At 43.5% G+C, this 13,539-nt stretch overlaps 1 protein-coding gene across 1 annotated transcript in view; it reads left to right on the forward strand.

Annotated features, from left to right (window-relative positions):
* The window catches only part of osbpl9 (oxysterol binding protein-like 9), a 42,460-nt gene that overhangs the window by 4,977 nt on the left and 23,944 nt on the right, over nt 1-13,539 (forward strand). The window contains exon 3 of the mRNA XM_079506508.1: nt 213-291. Within this exon, the coding sequence (XP_079362634.1) occupies nt 213-291 (79 nt within the window). The remainder of the gene's footprint in view (nt 1-212; nt 292-13,539) is intronic.

Genomic DNA, 13,539 nt, shown 5'->3' on the forward strand with positions numbered 1-13,539 from the left:
TTGTGTGAGTGTGTGTGTGAAGGTAGAGCAACGAGAGGAAATGGACCACTCGCAGAGAGAGTGAGGTGGCGAGACAAAGGGTAATTTACATCAGCATGAGAGAGAGAGAAGAGTATGTGAGAGAGTGAAGGACCATGTGGTGGGCAGAGGGACTGAGGAGACGAGTATGACGTGTCCCTGTGTCTGACTGCCTTCTCTCTCTGGTTTCCCAGGGAGCTGTGATAGGCATTGACGATGAGGACGACAGCACTTTCACCATCACTGTGGACCAAAAGACGTTCCATTTCCAAGGTGAGCAGTCCTCCACCCATCTCTCTCACTCTCAGTATCCCTCTCCTCTTGGCTTCTTTTTTCCCCAACACGCTGTCATTCTCTCCTTTTCCACTAGGCTGACGGCCCTGGCTGTGAGTCTCTCGTTTCCAATTTATCCATCACTGTTGCTCACTTGCTCTCCCTCCCTCCATCTCTCTCTCTCTCTCTCTCCACTCACTCTCACACTCACACTCACACACACACACACACACACACACACACACACACCCACACCCACACCCCTCGCTGCCCTTTACAGAGCTTGGTTGTTTTGCCTTTGTGCCAGGGAATACATACGTATATGCATGCACAGTGTCAAGGTGTGCTGTGTGAATTTGATGACATTATCCTAAGCAGCGTGACTCCCAGCTTTTTGGAGCAGGACTGACACAAATTACTGCACAAGGACAAGGTCTGTTCCTCTGCAAGTGAGTGAGATTCCTTTGGAAAAGAACGAGCAAATTAAGCTCTTTTCTTTTTTTCCCTCCTGCTCCTCCTCCTTTGTGGCGTTAGAGGAAGATTCCTACTTGTATTTTGCTGCAGTTAAGCCTCTGGGAATAATACAGGAATACTGCTGAGCTAGAAACTGAGCTATCGCCTCCTCGCCGCGCTGCCGGCGCCACTTGCTCTTCGACCACCAGTCACTCTGCAGGGGGGGGAGGTTGGCGCGTACATCCGGAACCCTTCCCTCATTGACAGGGAGCTGCTCAGCCCAGTCTAGTCTACCTGCGGACCCCCTTTCTCCATCGCCTTCTCCCCACCAGGTCTCTTAACTAGCCGTGGGTTGGTTCATAGCTGTTTCCATCTCTCTGTCCTTCCATCCGTCCATCTGTATCCATCATCCCTTTCCCCCCGCACTCCTCTGTTAGCAGCACCTCCTCATCACCATCACCTCGGGGTCACCAGCCACTGTCCATGGGCCCCCCGCCCCTGTCACCTTCTCCATGCCTTCTCCCATGTCTGTGTTCCGAAGCTGTATGCTGTGGTTCTACAGGAGGAAGGGTAAGGAGATAACGATGTATGTCTCGCGCTTCATGTGTGCATGTCAGTCCCACGCCATTGACAGTTAGGATGGATGGAGTATACTATGATGGTGTGGAAATGAGCCATTTTTGTTTGCCATGTTGTGGAATGTCAGAATGGATCAAGTTGTCTGACAATTAATGCTTTATTTTATATTTTAAGTTCAGGGACTGTTCATAGCAGTTCTGTAGTGGGTCATTTCATATCTTGTTGACTCTGACAAAGTGAGACTGAGCATTTACTATATCCACTATCAGTCATTAGTTTGTGTGGCTCTAGAAAAGGATTGTTGTGTCTGACTTTCTTTTGTTTTGACTAGTTATGTCGTCAACGTCACTGTAAGCTAAGCAGTTTCCAAAGAAGGATGATAATGAATGGTTAGACAGAAAAGAGAAAGATGATGCCAGGCTTACAAGCTTAATTTGTTCTGGCATTTTCTATGTTACAACAAACCGTTGTTTGGCCTCATGATTTTAAAGGTACATTTGTTCTAGTATGCATGCTATTGCTAAGCCGTGACCTTATACTTAAACATGTAGTTCTGACAGATATCTTGAGGCAACAGCCAAGTGCAAAATATTAAATTGTATAATTGATATTCTTCTTTTACAATACTAAAATAGTGAGAACTTTGAGGTGATCTGCTATCTAGATACCTGAATCTGCTAAGTTGATACCAAGGGATGGTACCGTAGGAATGGGAGTGGGTACACAGATAACTACCATGTGAATTGTGAACAAATATGTTTCCCAGGACAGATGTATCCAAATGCGGAGGCAAATATCCCCAAATTCCCCCAAGTTGTCACCTCACAGCTCCGGGTGCAGCTGGGGCACCTGTACTGACCTCATAGAATGGCCTCCAAGTGACAACGGAACTGACGTCATACAATGGCCTCCAATAACTCTGACAACAGCATTAGGTCATACTCCTGACTTAATGGATGACTAACCTCCATGTGACTCACCTGCACAACAATGTCATAGACTTCCGAGTCATTTCATTGTGCCTGTAGTATTTATTACACAATGCCTTGCAACACCAGGAACCCAGCTAGTACTGTGATAGTTGGTCTGTCTGTCCAAGGCTTGTGATGTGCAATGCAATGTTAACTTGTATAGATGTGGTTAACCACAGATGATCCCTACACTCAAGTGTCATGTACTCCAGTGGTCCACAAACGTATTAGCCCGTGACCCAAAACAGCAATTAGATATTCGACCCAAACTAGTGAAAATAGCTACAAGCTCAGAACGCGTTGCTTCTTCGCGCCGTGTTGTGAACTTGTAGATCGGCTATTTTCACTAATTAAATGTTCTAATTTATGGATTTCTTTTTCATTTCTTTATGAAATTACTGAAAAAAATCATTGAATATTGTTTTTAATTCATGAATAGTTTAGCTTTTTTGGGAATGTTTTTTGAAATAATAATTAAAAACCAAATGTAGGAAACCAAAAATAATGGGACCCATATAACGATATGTCATACTCCTGACTAAATGGGTCCAGAGTCCGACCCAGTGTTTGGGAAACCGTGATGTACACAAGTGTACATTACTGTTTACAAAAAAATAAATAAATGCTCAAATGCACATCCTTAAATTTACCGGATGTTGGGAGATGGAGTTACTCTGTTGCTGTAAGATGATATGTCGGCAGATGTTACACCCCTGGTATACGCAAATTCATGGAGCTGTACAACTTTCTGTACAAGTACATTCATGTGCTCGTCAAATGCATACAGTAGTAAAAAATATTTAAAAAAAAAATGCATACAGTAGTACGTGCACACACTCACCATGTACCATAATGTACTGCTGAGTCAGGAGGCATGAGTGTGTGTGTGTGTGTGTGTGTGTGTGTGTGTGTGTGTGTGTGTGGGGTAAGACACAAATCCTTTTGTCCAATAAGATGACATGTCCTTGCTTGTTTGTTAGAGGATGCAGGGGTTGAGAACAGGACAAGTAGTTTTGCGGTGATCAGGCTAAAGTAGCCTGGATAGCAGCTCTGTGCTTCTGTCTTTCTATTTAGGGAAGCATCCATTATTCATCAGCCCCCCCCCCCTCCCCCAGGCAGTGCTTCAGACCTGCCTGAGAGCCCTTTTAGCCTCTCTCACCTCATCTCTGGTCCTTCTCTTATCTGTTGTAGCTTATCTGTTGTCAACAGTGCCTCATCTCTCTCTCATAAGGCTTTCTGGCTTGCCTAAACTAAGGAGCATGAGAACTGGGTGAGAGAGACCCCCTGCCCTTCCCTCCCACTCATTCTCTCATCCATGTGTGTTTTTTTCCCAACATCCAAAACATCCTCTCTTCCCTGTTCTCCCTTCTCACCCCTGTTCTCCCTCTAGACTGTACTGTACCTGGTCCTTTTCACCTTCCCCTTAGGACTGTACCTGATTTAGATTCATCTACTCACAATTTCACATGGTTCTCCCCAACAGAGTACACTGTGTACTGTATAGTGGACCGTGTTTTAACTTTTTACACTCTGGGGGTTAAATTAAAACTCTGGATTTTGCAGTTTAGTGATAGTAGATATCACACAACCATTTCACCATCTATCAGTCTAAATTAGTGAAGGTAATGTATCAATACAAAGTACAAACCATGATAACTGACTGTATCATCATGAAACATTTCCTTCTCCCCCAGTGTTGTATCAACCATTTTAAAGGAAAAGCTCACTTTTGCTGCTAAAAGCCCTTCATTTTGCTGACACTGGATCATACGTTGAATCGGCTTACCAGAGTATTACATCTTGAAACCCTTGACACATCAGCGTACCAGTTCATAGTATTGACGGACAAGGCATTGCATTAGAAATCAGACCGCCCCCAGTCAATATTTCCGTGAGCCAATATTTACCGGCTGTTGGCCAACTAGACTTTCAGTGATGAACACGAACATAGCAACATACATACATTGACTGGCAAGTTGCCAGTGCATATGTTTAGTCTGCCTTTCTGTTCTGTGCACTCCTGCCATATAAACAACAATTTTCTTTTGTATGCAGTGCCCGTTCACTTTCCCTGGGACTCTGATAGCCAGGGAGCATTAAATGATCATAGTCAGTGCACTGGTCAATTTGCAATTACATCAGTGCATTTAATGCAACAACATACAAGCCACAAAGGAGCACAGCAATAAAGTATCATATTGCATTCACCAAAATTGTATACCATATGTCGCAAAATGACAATTCATCATCAATGCATTATCATGTCTGAGTGGCTGAAATATGTAAAAGCCCTCCTATATTTCAAAGTGATGTGTAGTGACTCCATCAATGTCATGGAGAGAGCAGTCATACAGTAACCATGTGACTTCCTTGGCATCATCATGAATGAAACAGTGGATTTGTCCAGTAAATTAGAATCTTATCAGCCCCGAGCAAAAAGAAAAAAATGGTTAGAGGAAACCTCGCCCCTGCTGTGTATGTACCGGTCCCAAACAGTACATGCTTCTTTTGAAAGATAATGGGAGTGGGAAGAGGGAAATGATAAATACATAATTAACTGGGTTTCTTTGGAAGAAGGCAGTAGCAGGATGGTGATAACGAGCCAAGTGTGTGATGGGAGAAGGAATCATCTTGTTATACGCTATCGCTGTTGTCAAGACAGCCTGCTTAAACCTGGAGGTCTGCTTGTTTCTGTTCTTAACAGTGTGTGCGTGCGTGCGTGCGTGCGTGTGTGTGTGTGTGTGTGTGTGTGCGCGCGGTAGCACCGGTGGTGGTAAGCGTTCGAAAGTATTGCCGAAAATCTGCTGTTGAATTGCGGTGGGGACAGTGTTGTGTTGGAAATTGTAGGGAAGAGCCGAAAAACTCGGGTCTCACAATGAGTTTCATGTGCCTTTTACTTTACTTTATTTGTTTATTTTGACGGGACAAGCATATTAATGAACATTACAAATAAATGCAACGTAAATACACGGGAATTAGCAAAGATGCTCAATTTCATCCATAGTCCCCTTGTAATTGGTATTGTTAACAATAATGTTGAAAATGCTATGGCCATGTGCAGATTGCGCTGCCACTTGCAGTGTTTTTATGAAAGATATGATACACAAATAGTTTAAATACAGATAATCTTGTGAGCATGGCCCTAAGCACCCTGCAGTTCAGTAGTTCTCTTTATCATTTCTCAAATAATGTAAGCATGCCTTGTTCACATGTTTGTTGTTGAAAAAGACATCAAGCCATAGGCTATTTTTAGGACCATACTGTAGTAGCCGTGTAGCTCTCAGGTGCATTTAGCAACTTTTTTCCCACACCTTCCAACCCGACTTCATTCAACTGCCAGTCTGTAGTAATCTGTAGTAGAGAGCTACCTTACTGTTACTGTAGTGTACAATAGTGTCATAAGGTTTGTTGGCACTGCTTTCTGGGTCTCTGTCTGTCTACATCATCTCCTTGTCAAAATCTCCTCCCCATAATTGTTCCCACCATAGAAGATGGTGAGTTAAAGATGACTGAATTAAAGCATAACTCCATTAAACCTTTGCCTTGCCTTGATTTGTTTCTAGCACAACAATCTTATAGGCTGTGGTTTGGACTTGAGGTTAATCAGGGCGTTCCAGAAGGTTCTCTTCCAGAACAGAGCAAAATCTAAGACAAGGGGTTAAATAAGTAATTCAGTAAGGTATCCACAACTGTCAAATGACCCAATGCCTTCCGTACACTACAAGAGTTTGTATATTGTGGAATATGAATTTGGAAATTTGTCTTGGTCACAGTGCTACAATCCTAGACTGTGTCCATCACATGAAAACAGAAACAAATCCTTAAACATAAAGGAGACATCTGACTATACACATTTTGCAATGACAACAACTACAGTATAACATCAACATAGCCTCATGGATGCTGGAACAAAAGCGGTTTGATTTGCACTTTGCCACACAAGAGTGTTCTTCCTGATGTCAATGTTTCAGAGAAGAGTGCAGACTGCAGAGTCAACAATTACCGTACTTTTGTTGCTCGTTTCATGACAGCCTGCTCGTACAGGCAATGTATGGGCTCATATTCTTTCTTCCCGATTACCATCATAGCTGTTTTCGGCATGCTGCTTGGAAACGTACTTTTCAGTTGCTTGCGTGTGTGCCGTGTCTTTTTGCTTGTGTGTGTGTGTACGTATTTGCAAAGGAGTGCTTGCCTTGTGTGAGAGGTTATTTTAGTTTTTAGTTTTACTTTGTGCAAGAGTGTGTCAGAGAAAGTGCTTGTGTAAGAGAGTTGAACAGAGAGTGGAAGAGCATGCATGTCTGTCATGTAATGGCCTGGAAGTGCCTTTGGAGGCATTAGCCAAATAGGGTTACAACAGCACACCTTTCTCAGTTAAGACACCACTCAGAGGATATCTTCTACTGACATTGGTTGCACTGACTGCAGCATCATAGAAACCTTCTATCTCCATATTACAACACGCAATTGCAGCCCATTGTGAGCTTGTATATCGGCTATTTTTACAATTATTTGTAAATGCATTGGTCACGAAAACTCAAAACATTAAGGGATCAGTTTTCCCTTTAATTTCTTCAGTGTAAACGATGTTAAAGATGGAGTGCCACGATGTTTTACACCCTAAAACATGATCATCAGGTATTATTATAATATAAGGAGGAAGAACTTTTTCCAAAAAGTGTACAGTATTTGTTAAAATCATGCTTTTATGTAGACATGCCCACCAGTTCATTAAGTATGCCTGGTTTGCGGTGATGGGTGGTGATCCACCTGAACTGAAGCCGCACCCACAGCTGTAGTTGTATGATAAAGGGGGAGGGGCTGATAGTGTGATGTCACTATATTACTGTTTATTTCATTGGCCCGTTTGACTGTCAAGGGTTCAGCCTCCCTAAATACAAAGTTAATACACCATTGCACATAAAAACGACTCCAGGGTGTCTAATGAAGTACTGTCACCTCATAGTGACAGTACGTGAAGAACTGGAAAAATACAAAAATTGTGGCACTCCATCTTTAACAAGAGTTTTTTTTCTACTGTAACATACAGTACTTGGTTGTACCCAACAGCAACAAGTCTAGACTATGCATGCACACTATTAAAACTTACGATGCGGTAGATCTGGCAATGCAAGATAATATATTGTCCAGTTTGTGTCTTGACTCTTGACTGGTGTAAACTTTAACTTCAGACTTTACATTTTTGCTGACTGCAGTGCTTTAGAATAGGAAGAATGCCAGAAATGCTACTGAGCAGCTTCACTTGTTTTTCACTTGTTAACTACTGTATTCAGAGTATATGGTGTGTTATAACTTGGACTATAACCTCTCGTTAGTGGGAGAACGAGACTAAAACCAGTGGCCTGAATTGACATTCCCATCATTGCCCCTTGCTCTCTACATGTTATATTTCATACAATCATTTCACTCATCTCATAGCTCCACTTGAAAATGTCATGATTCATGTTAATTAAATTGTATTTTATAAAAAAAAAACGGTGTGCTGCTTTAACAGTTATTAATTTCATTGTTATTTATTCCTACATTGTTTATTATTATGCATTGGTATCGGATTGGTACTCAACCAATGATGCACAAGTTGTGGAATCGGAATTAGTGTCAGGAAGGATAATCACACCCGTGTGAAGTGAGTGGTGCAACTCCGTGTGGGGGTCCCTATGGGGTTCCCAGAACTTCCAGACCCACAGGAACACGCCCAGTGTGCCGGCCCGGTTCCGGCGAGCCGCCCCACGTCCGAAACGGTTGAGAAATGACAGAGTTACCGTGTGGGGGTCCCCGGAACATCCAGACCCCCAGGAACATGCCTAGGTAGCCGGGCCGGTTCCGGCGAGCCGCCCCGCGTCCGAAACAGTTGAGAAATGTGTGGGCCTGTGGGGGTCCCTCTACTGTACTGTACTGTCACTGTACTGTCACACCCGAAATCATCATATATACAGTTAATATGTGTGTGTGTGTCTTAGGCTCCGCAACAGTGATAATTGGTGGTGAAAATCAACCAAACGCTATTTTCGTGCTCGGACACAGCCCGGGACACAGGGAGACAGTTCACAGAGAAGTTTGTTTGCACATCTCAACGCCTATATTTAGGCCAGGTGCTGGATGTCAAGCATCAAGGCAAACAGAAAAAACATCAGCACACTAGTTTCTAGAGCTCCGAGACTACTTTATTAAGAGGCAACAATTGCAACGTTTCGACCTACAAGTTCTTCATCAGGCAAATATTACCCGGGGACACACACAAAGCTCCGTATAGAAGTGGTTGCACCACTCAAAAAGGCCGTTGGTACAGAGGGTAGTATAATATGCAGTAAAATTACATATCACTTTTTGTGGTTATTGTGTATAGAAGATTCCACAGAGCACTGCCCTGTAGTTGCACAATCATTATTGCGGTGTCAGACGCCTGCTGCTGTGTGGATTCTGCTCGCTTTGCCTGCCATTTTACTAACTACAGTAAATACTTTGCCAGATACAAAGTGTCACTGACTTGCATCAACTTACTGTCCAATAGTCTATTATATTTGACTGCACCGCAATTATTTATGAATAATTCCAACCACAGACAGATAAGGATGTACCGCGCAGACAGGACACGCGCGCGCGCACACACACACACACGTACTTCACTACAGTGAAGCAGACTAATAACCATGTCGTTAAGAATAAAACCAAGTTACTAATAGCAAATACGGTGTTTGCATCGACATTATTCATTTGTTATCCTGACCCAAACAAATATTTTCTGTTTAGACAATAACACTAGACACTCAAAACGCCAATAATTGGAATTTAGAGAACACTCAGTCATACCCCCTTGGTGATGACTGAGACTTTATATCTGTCTCCTTCCCTGGGAATGCTCTCGTGAATTAATTTCCCCCATAGTGTGAATTGCTGTATCAAGGTAAAGGCTCTAGTGTTGGAATGGGGTTGTGTCAGGTGACCTCGATCATCATCATGTGTGTCCCCTCATGTGACTGCCTGGATGGTTGTCTGCCTGGATGGCTGGATAGTCAGTCGTAGACATCTTGTTTATCAAAGAAAATATCATGAGGGTGTGGGACATAGCTGGCTAGCTAACACCTATCTTAGAAGTAAATAGGCCATGCATCATGTGCTCCACAGACCAGGGCAAAGATTAGCCTTGCAATTTGAGTCTTTATGATGCATACAGTCTATAAGGACACTGTTTGTTTCTTTTTTTTTAGATGGAGTGGACCGGCTACGCTGTCATGAATATACATAAACCACATTAGCTGTAGTAATCTTTTCCTCTGGAGAGTTGGTGAAACTTAGGGAAGACGAAAGAGAGAGAGAGAGAGAGAGAAAGGGGAGTGAGTGAACTGGCTGAGTGGATTGGCGTGAGCTCCTGCTGCCTTTTAATGTCTTTAAAAGCTTCTTTGCGGTGGTGCTGCTTAGCGTTTCACCAGCCCAGCCATTCATCTCCTCTACAGTCTGTTCTAAGCTCAATGAAAAATGACTGGCAGTGGCACTGCATACCATACAGTCAGTTGGCTGATTTAATATAACTTATAGACATTTTTACCTATTGACATTGTTCATATTTGGACACTGTAAATTTTGACTCTGTGTTTATCCTATCATCCTATCAACATCTGGCTTTCAGACATGACGTCATGTGGCAGCCAAGTCTATGGACTTTTAATGTTTTCAAATATTAACAACCCCCCCCTCCCTCCACTCGTGCCGTCATTTGGAGGACAAGTCTATGGACTTTCAATGTTTGCTTTAAGCAGTGATGTCATGTGGTAGCCACAGTGAGCAACCCTCACTTCACACAAGTTTAATTTTTAAGGGGCGCTAGCCCCTTAAATATAAACGGCTTTTGTCCCGTCTCAAGATTTGCCATTGACCACGGTAATAGAATTCCGGTCAAATGTCCGCAAAATGTTGTCCCCGCCCGTCTCAAGTTTTGCCATTGACGATGAACGGAGAAAGGACGTCAGAATTTTGCTAAATATGACGTAAATTAAACATCAAAACATTGAAAGCCATTGACATTGAAGTGAAAATGTACGTCATATATAAACGAGCAAATCAGCTAACCAATCGCAGGCAACAGGCATTCTGATTGGCCAATGGCCAGTATGAGATGATGTATGATGATAAGATCTGATAATTCCGCTAAATATGACGTAAATTAAACATTAAAACGCCATTGACATTGAATGGTAAACGAGCAAATCGGCTAACCAATCACATGTTGGTGGGAGTGCTTGGCCAATAAGGGACCATGTAGCAATGTCCAACGTCCGCTAACATAAATTGATGTACGATGACGAGCGCCCCTCATTTCACACTGGTGTGATCTTTTTGTTACAAAGACTACTTAAACATTCTTAATTTTAGAATATTTTATTTTTAAGCAATGTATCTTTTGGCAAACAAAGATGTGGTGTTCATTACATGTTTGTTTTTATGTGTGCATGCTTGTGTCATCATCATCATCAGGTCTCCTGATTATGGGGGACGCAGGGCGCATGGCGATGCGGGGGTGTCGAGGGGGCGTCGCCATGCGTAGAGCCAATCAGTTTCACCAATCTTCTCCATTTGGGTCGGTCCAGTGCTAGTGGCTCGGCTTCAGTCAGTGACAAGCCCCTGGTGACCCGATGGATGATCAATCCTTCGGGTGCGGGGGGCACCGCGGGGGTGTTTCCAGCCAGCAGAGTTTGGATCAAAGTGAAGGATAGCGTGAGTGAGTCTTTTGGCATGGCCATACCAGCGCATCCGTTGCTGTGCTGCCAGTTGGGACGCGGGGGGCTGTTGGGTACGTTCCCTCAGCGTGATGTTGGAGACCCTATCTTGCCATTTTATCCCCTCTATTGTGCGCAATGCTCTGCTATCAAAGCCATCGATTCTGGCAGCCAGGGTCTTGTTGAGAGGCCAGGTTTCTGCTCCGTAGAGAAGGATGGAGAGGACTGAGGCAGTGATGTAAAATAGGTTTTCAATGTAATGAGTCCCGTGATGCAGGGATGGTATTTTAGATGAGTCCCAGGGACATTTTATGAGTCCCACTTTTAACGACGTTAGGAGTCATATATTTTATATGGTTATAATGTGGTTATATTCATGTAGAAAACAGAAGAAGAAATGATTATTATAACTAAAGCTAGCAAAATAAACTAGAAAAAAACCCAGTACAGTAGTAGGCTACAGTAAGTGCATCCCGTGGTTGCAGAGGTCGTTGTTTTATTGCGTCCCTTAACTATAAACTGCGTTTTGGGATGCAAAATGCACCCTATTTTAATCTCTGCTGAGGTGTTGTATATCCTTAATTTGGTCTCTCTTGATATGGAGTGGTGTCTCCACAGTGTTCAGAGTGTTTTCATGGCACTGGCTGCCAGGGCACGTCTTCGGTTTATTTCTGTTATGTTGCAATTGTTTGTGATGATGGATCCAAGGTAGGTGAAGGAAGTCATAAACTCAACTTCCTCTCCACTGATCTGCAACAGAGTTTGTTGGCTTCTTCTTGGTAAATTTCCAAAGCTTCTTTTAACTGATCTGAGGTGGAGCAGAATAGTGTGGTGCCATCTGCATATTCCAGATCTGTGAGGGGGTAACTGCCTAGTTTAACCCAGGGACATGTGCACAGATCTGTTCCATCAGATGGTCGAGTTAAAGAGGTCTGGTGCAGCTACGCATCCCTGTCTCACTCTGCTATTGATTGAGAACCAGGTGGAGTTCTTGCCGTCTACATGCACACAGCTTTCAACATCACTGTAGAGCTTTTGAAAGAGAGTGGTAATCTTTCTTGGGGCTCCAAGGATGGTGAGGATCTTCCAGAGGAAGGCGTGGCCCACAGTGTCAAAAGCTGCCTTGAGATCGAGAAAGGCAATGTAGAGGTGTCTGTTTTGACAGAACTCATGTAACTTCTCAATGAGGAGGCGTGTGCTTGTGTGCATGAGTTTTGTTTTAGTTTTTTTGTATAGGATTTCTTTGCTTTTTACGCCCTTTTTCTCCCCAATTTTAGTTATGCCTATTGATTCCTCCCCACACACACTTTCTTTATCGTCACTGCTGTTATATCCTAATGACTCACCTGCCAGTGAGGAGCCCCCACCGGGTATTCCCATAGGAATACCCGGTTTGGACTTGAGAACACAATTGTGTTCCTGTGTAGACACTCTACAAAGCCGGATGCACCATGGTGAACCCATAGCCTCCACGGCCTTACCACTGTGCCACCCGAGCGCTCGTGTGCATGAGAGTTGACAGTCAACTGTCTTGTTGCATTGGACATTGCACATATTCCTACTTGTGCGTGTTGGAGAGATGGACATGTGCCTCTTTTATTTCATGTGTGTACTGTAGCTGTCCAAGGTGGATGGTCTGGTCACTGTTGAATATCACTGGAAGCCCTTATTTGCTCTGAGGGTGCAGTCCAGCCTTAGCCTGGCTAATAAGCCAGACTCAAATCACACTGTCGTGTGGTATTTGAGTCTGGAGATGCTGTGTATGGATCTTGTTTCCCGGGGGGCGGGTTCAAACATTTTCTCTTTGACGCAATTGGTCAGAGCTACTGTCAGTCAAAGGTCTCAAGCATTGAACGTCACTGTACCAAAGCCCGCCCATATTGCATACCGTGTCCCGATTGGCCACACCAGTTCTCTGGTGTAGGAAATGAGCGTACAATTGAGCCTCTCCAGACCGTAATCCGCCGGCAGGCAATTTTGGTCTGATTCGGTCTGGCTTATTAGCCAGGCTAGTCCAGCCTTGCCCTGCCTGTGTTGAACACCAACTCTGCAACAGTGGCGACTGTCGTATCCAACCTCACTCCTCAACTCCTATACCCTGCAAATTATTTCTTGATTAAACAATGTGGAAGAATGGCCTTTTCCCCTCGTTGTTTGTTTAATTACATCAAGAGGTTTTCTTCCAAGCATCACAGAGTAACCACCTCCTGTAATGGATGTTGCACCAATTTCAGGTTTTTATTGCTCATGTAACTAGTTCAAGTAAACTAACACAATAATTGGATTGATAATCACGCGTAGTTATAGTAACCGTTGCTTTATTTGTAAAATTGCCTGTGGCTATTCTTATAATGAAGTCCTGAAGAATAGGTTAACTTACCTCTGAAACCAGTTTGAGTTTGTCTGCTGTATGCCAACAATAATACTGTATTGTAAATCGTAGAAGAATAACTTAAACTGCACTTTGTTGTCACAAGGCGGCTGTGGCTCAGGAGGTCGTCCAATGATCGCTG

The sequence above is a fragment of the Electrona antarctica genome (assembly GCF_951216825.1).
Source record: "Electrona antarctica genome assembly, chromosome: 7".
Classification (NCBI taxonomy): domain Eukaryota; kingdom Metazoa; phylum Chordata; class Actinopteri; order Myctophiformes; family Myctophidae; genus Electrona; species Electrona antarctica.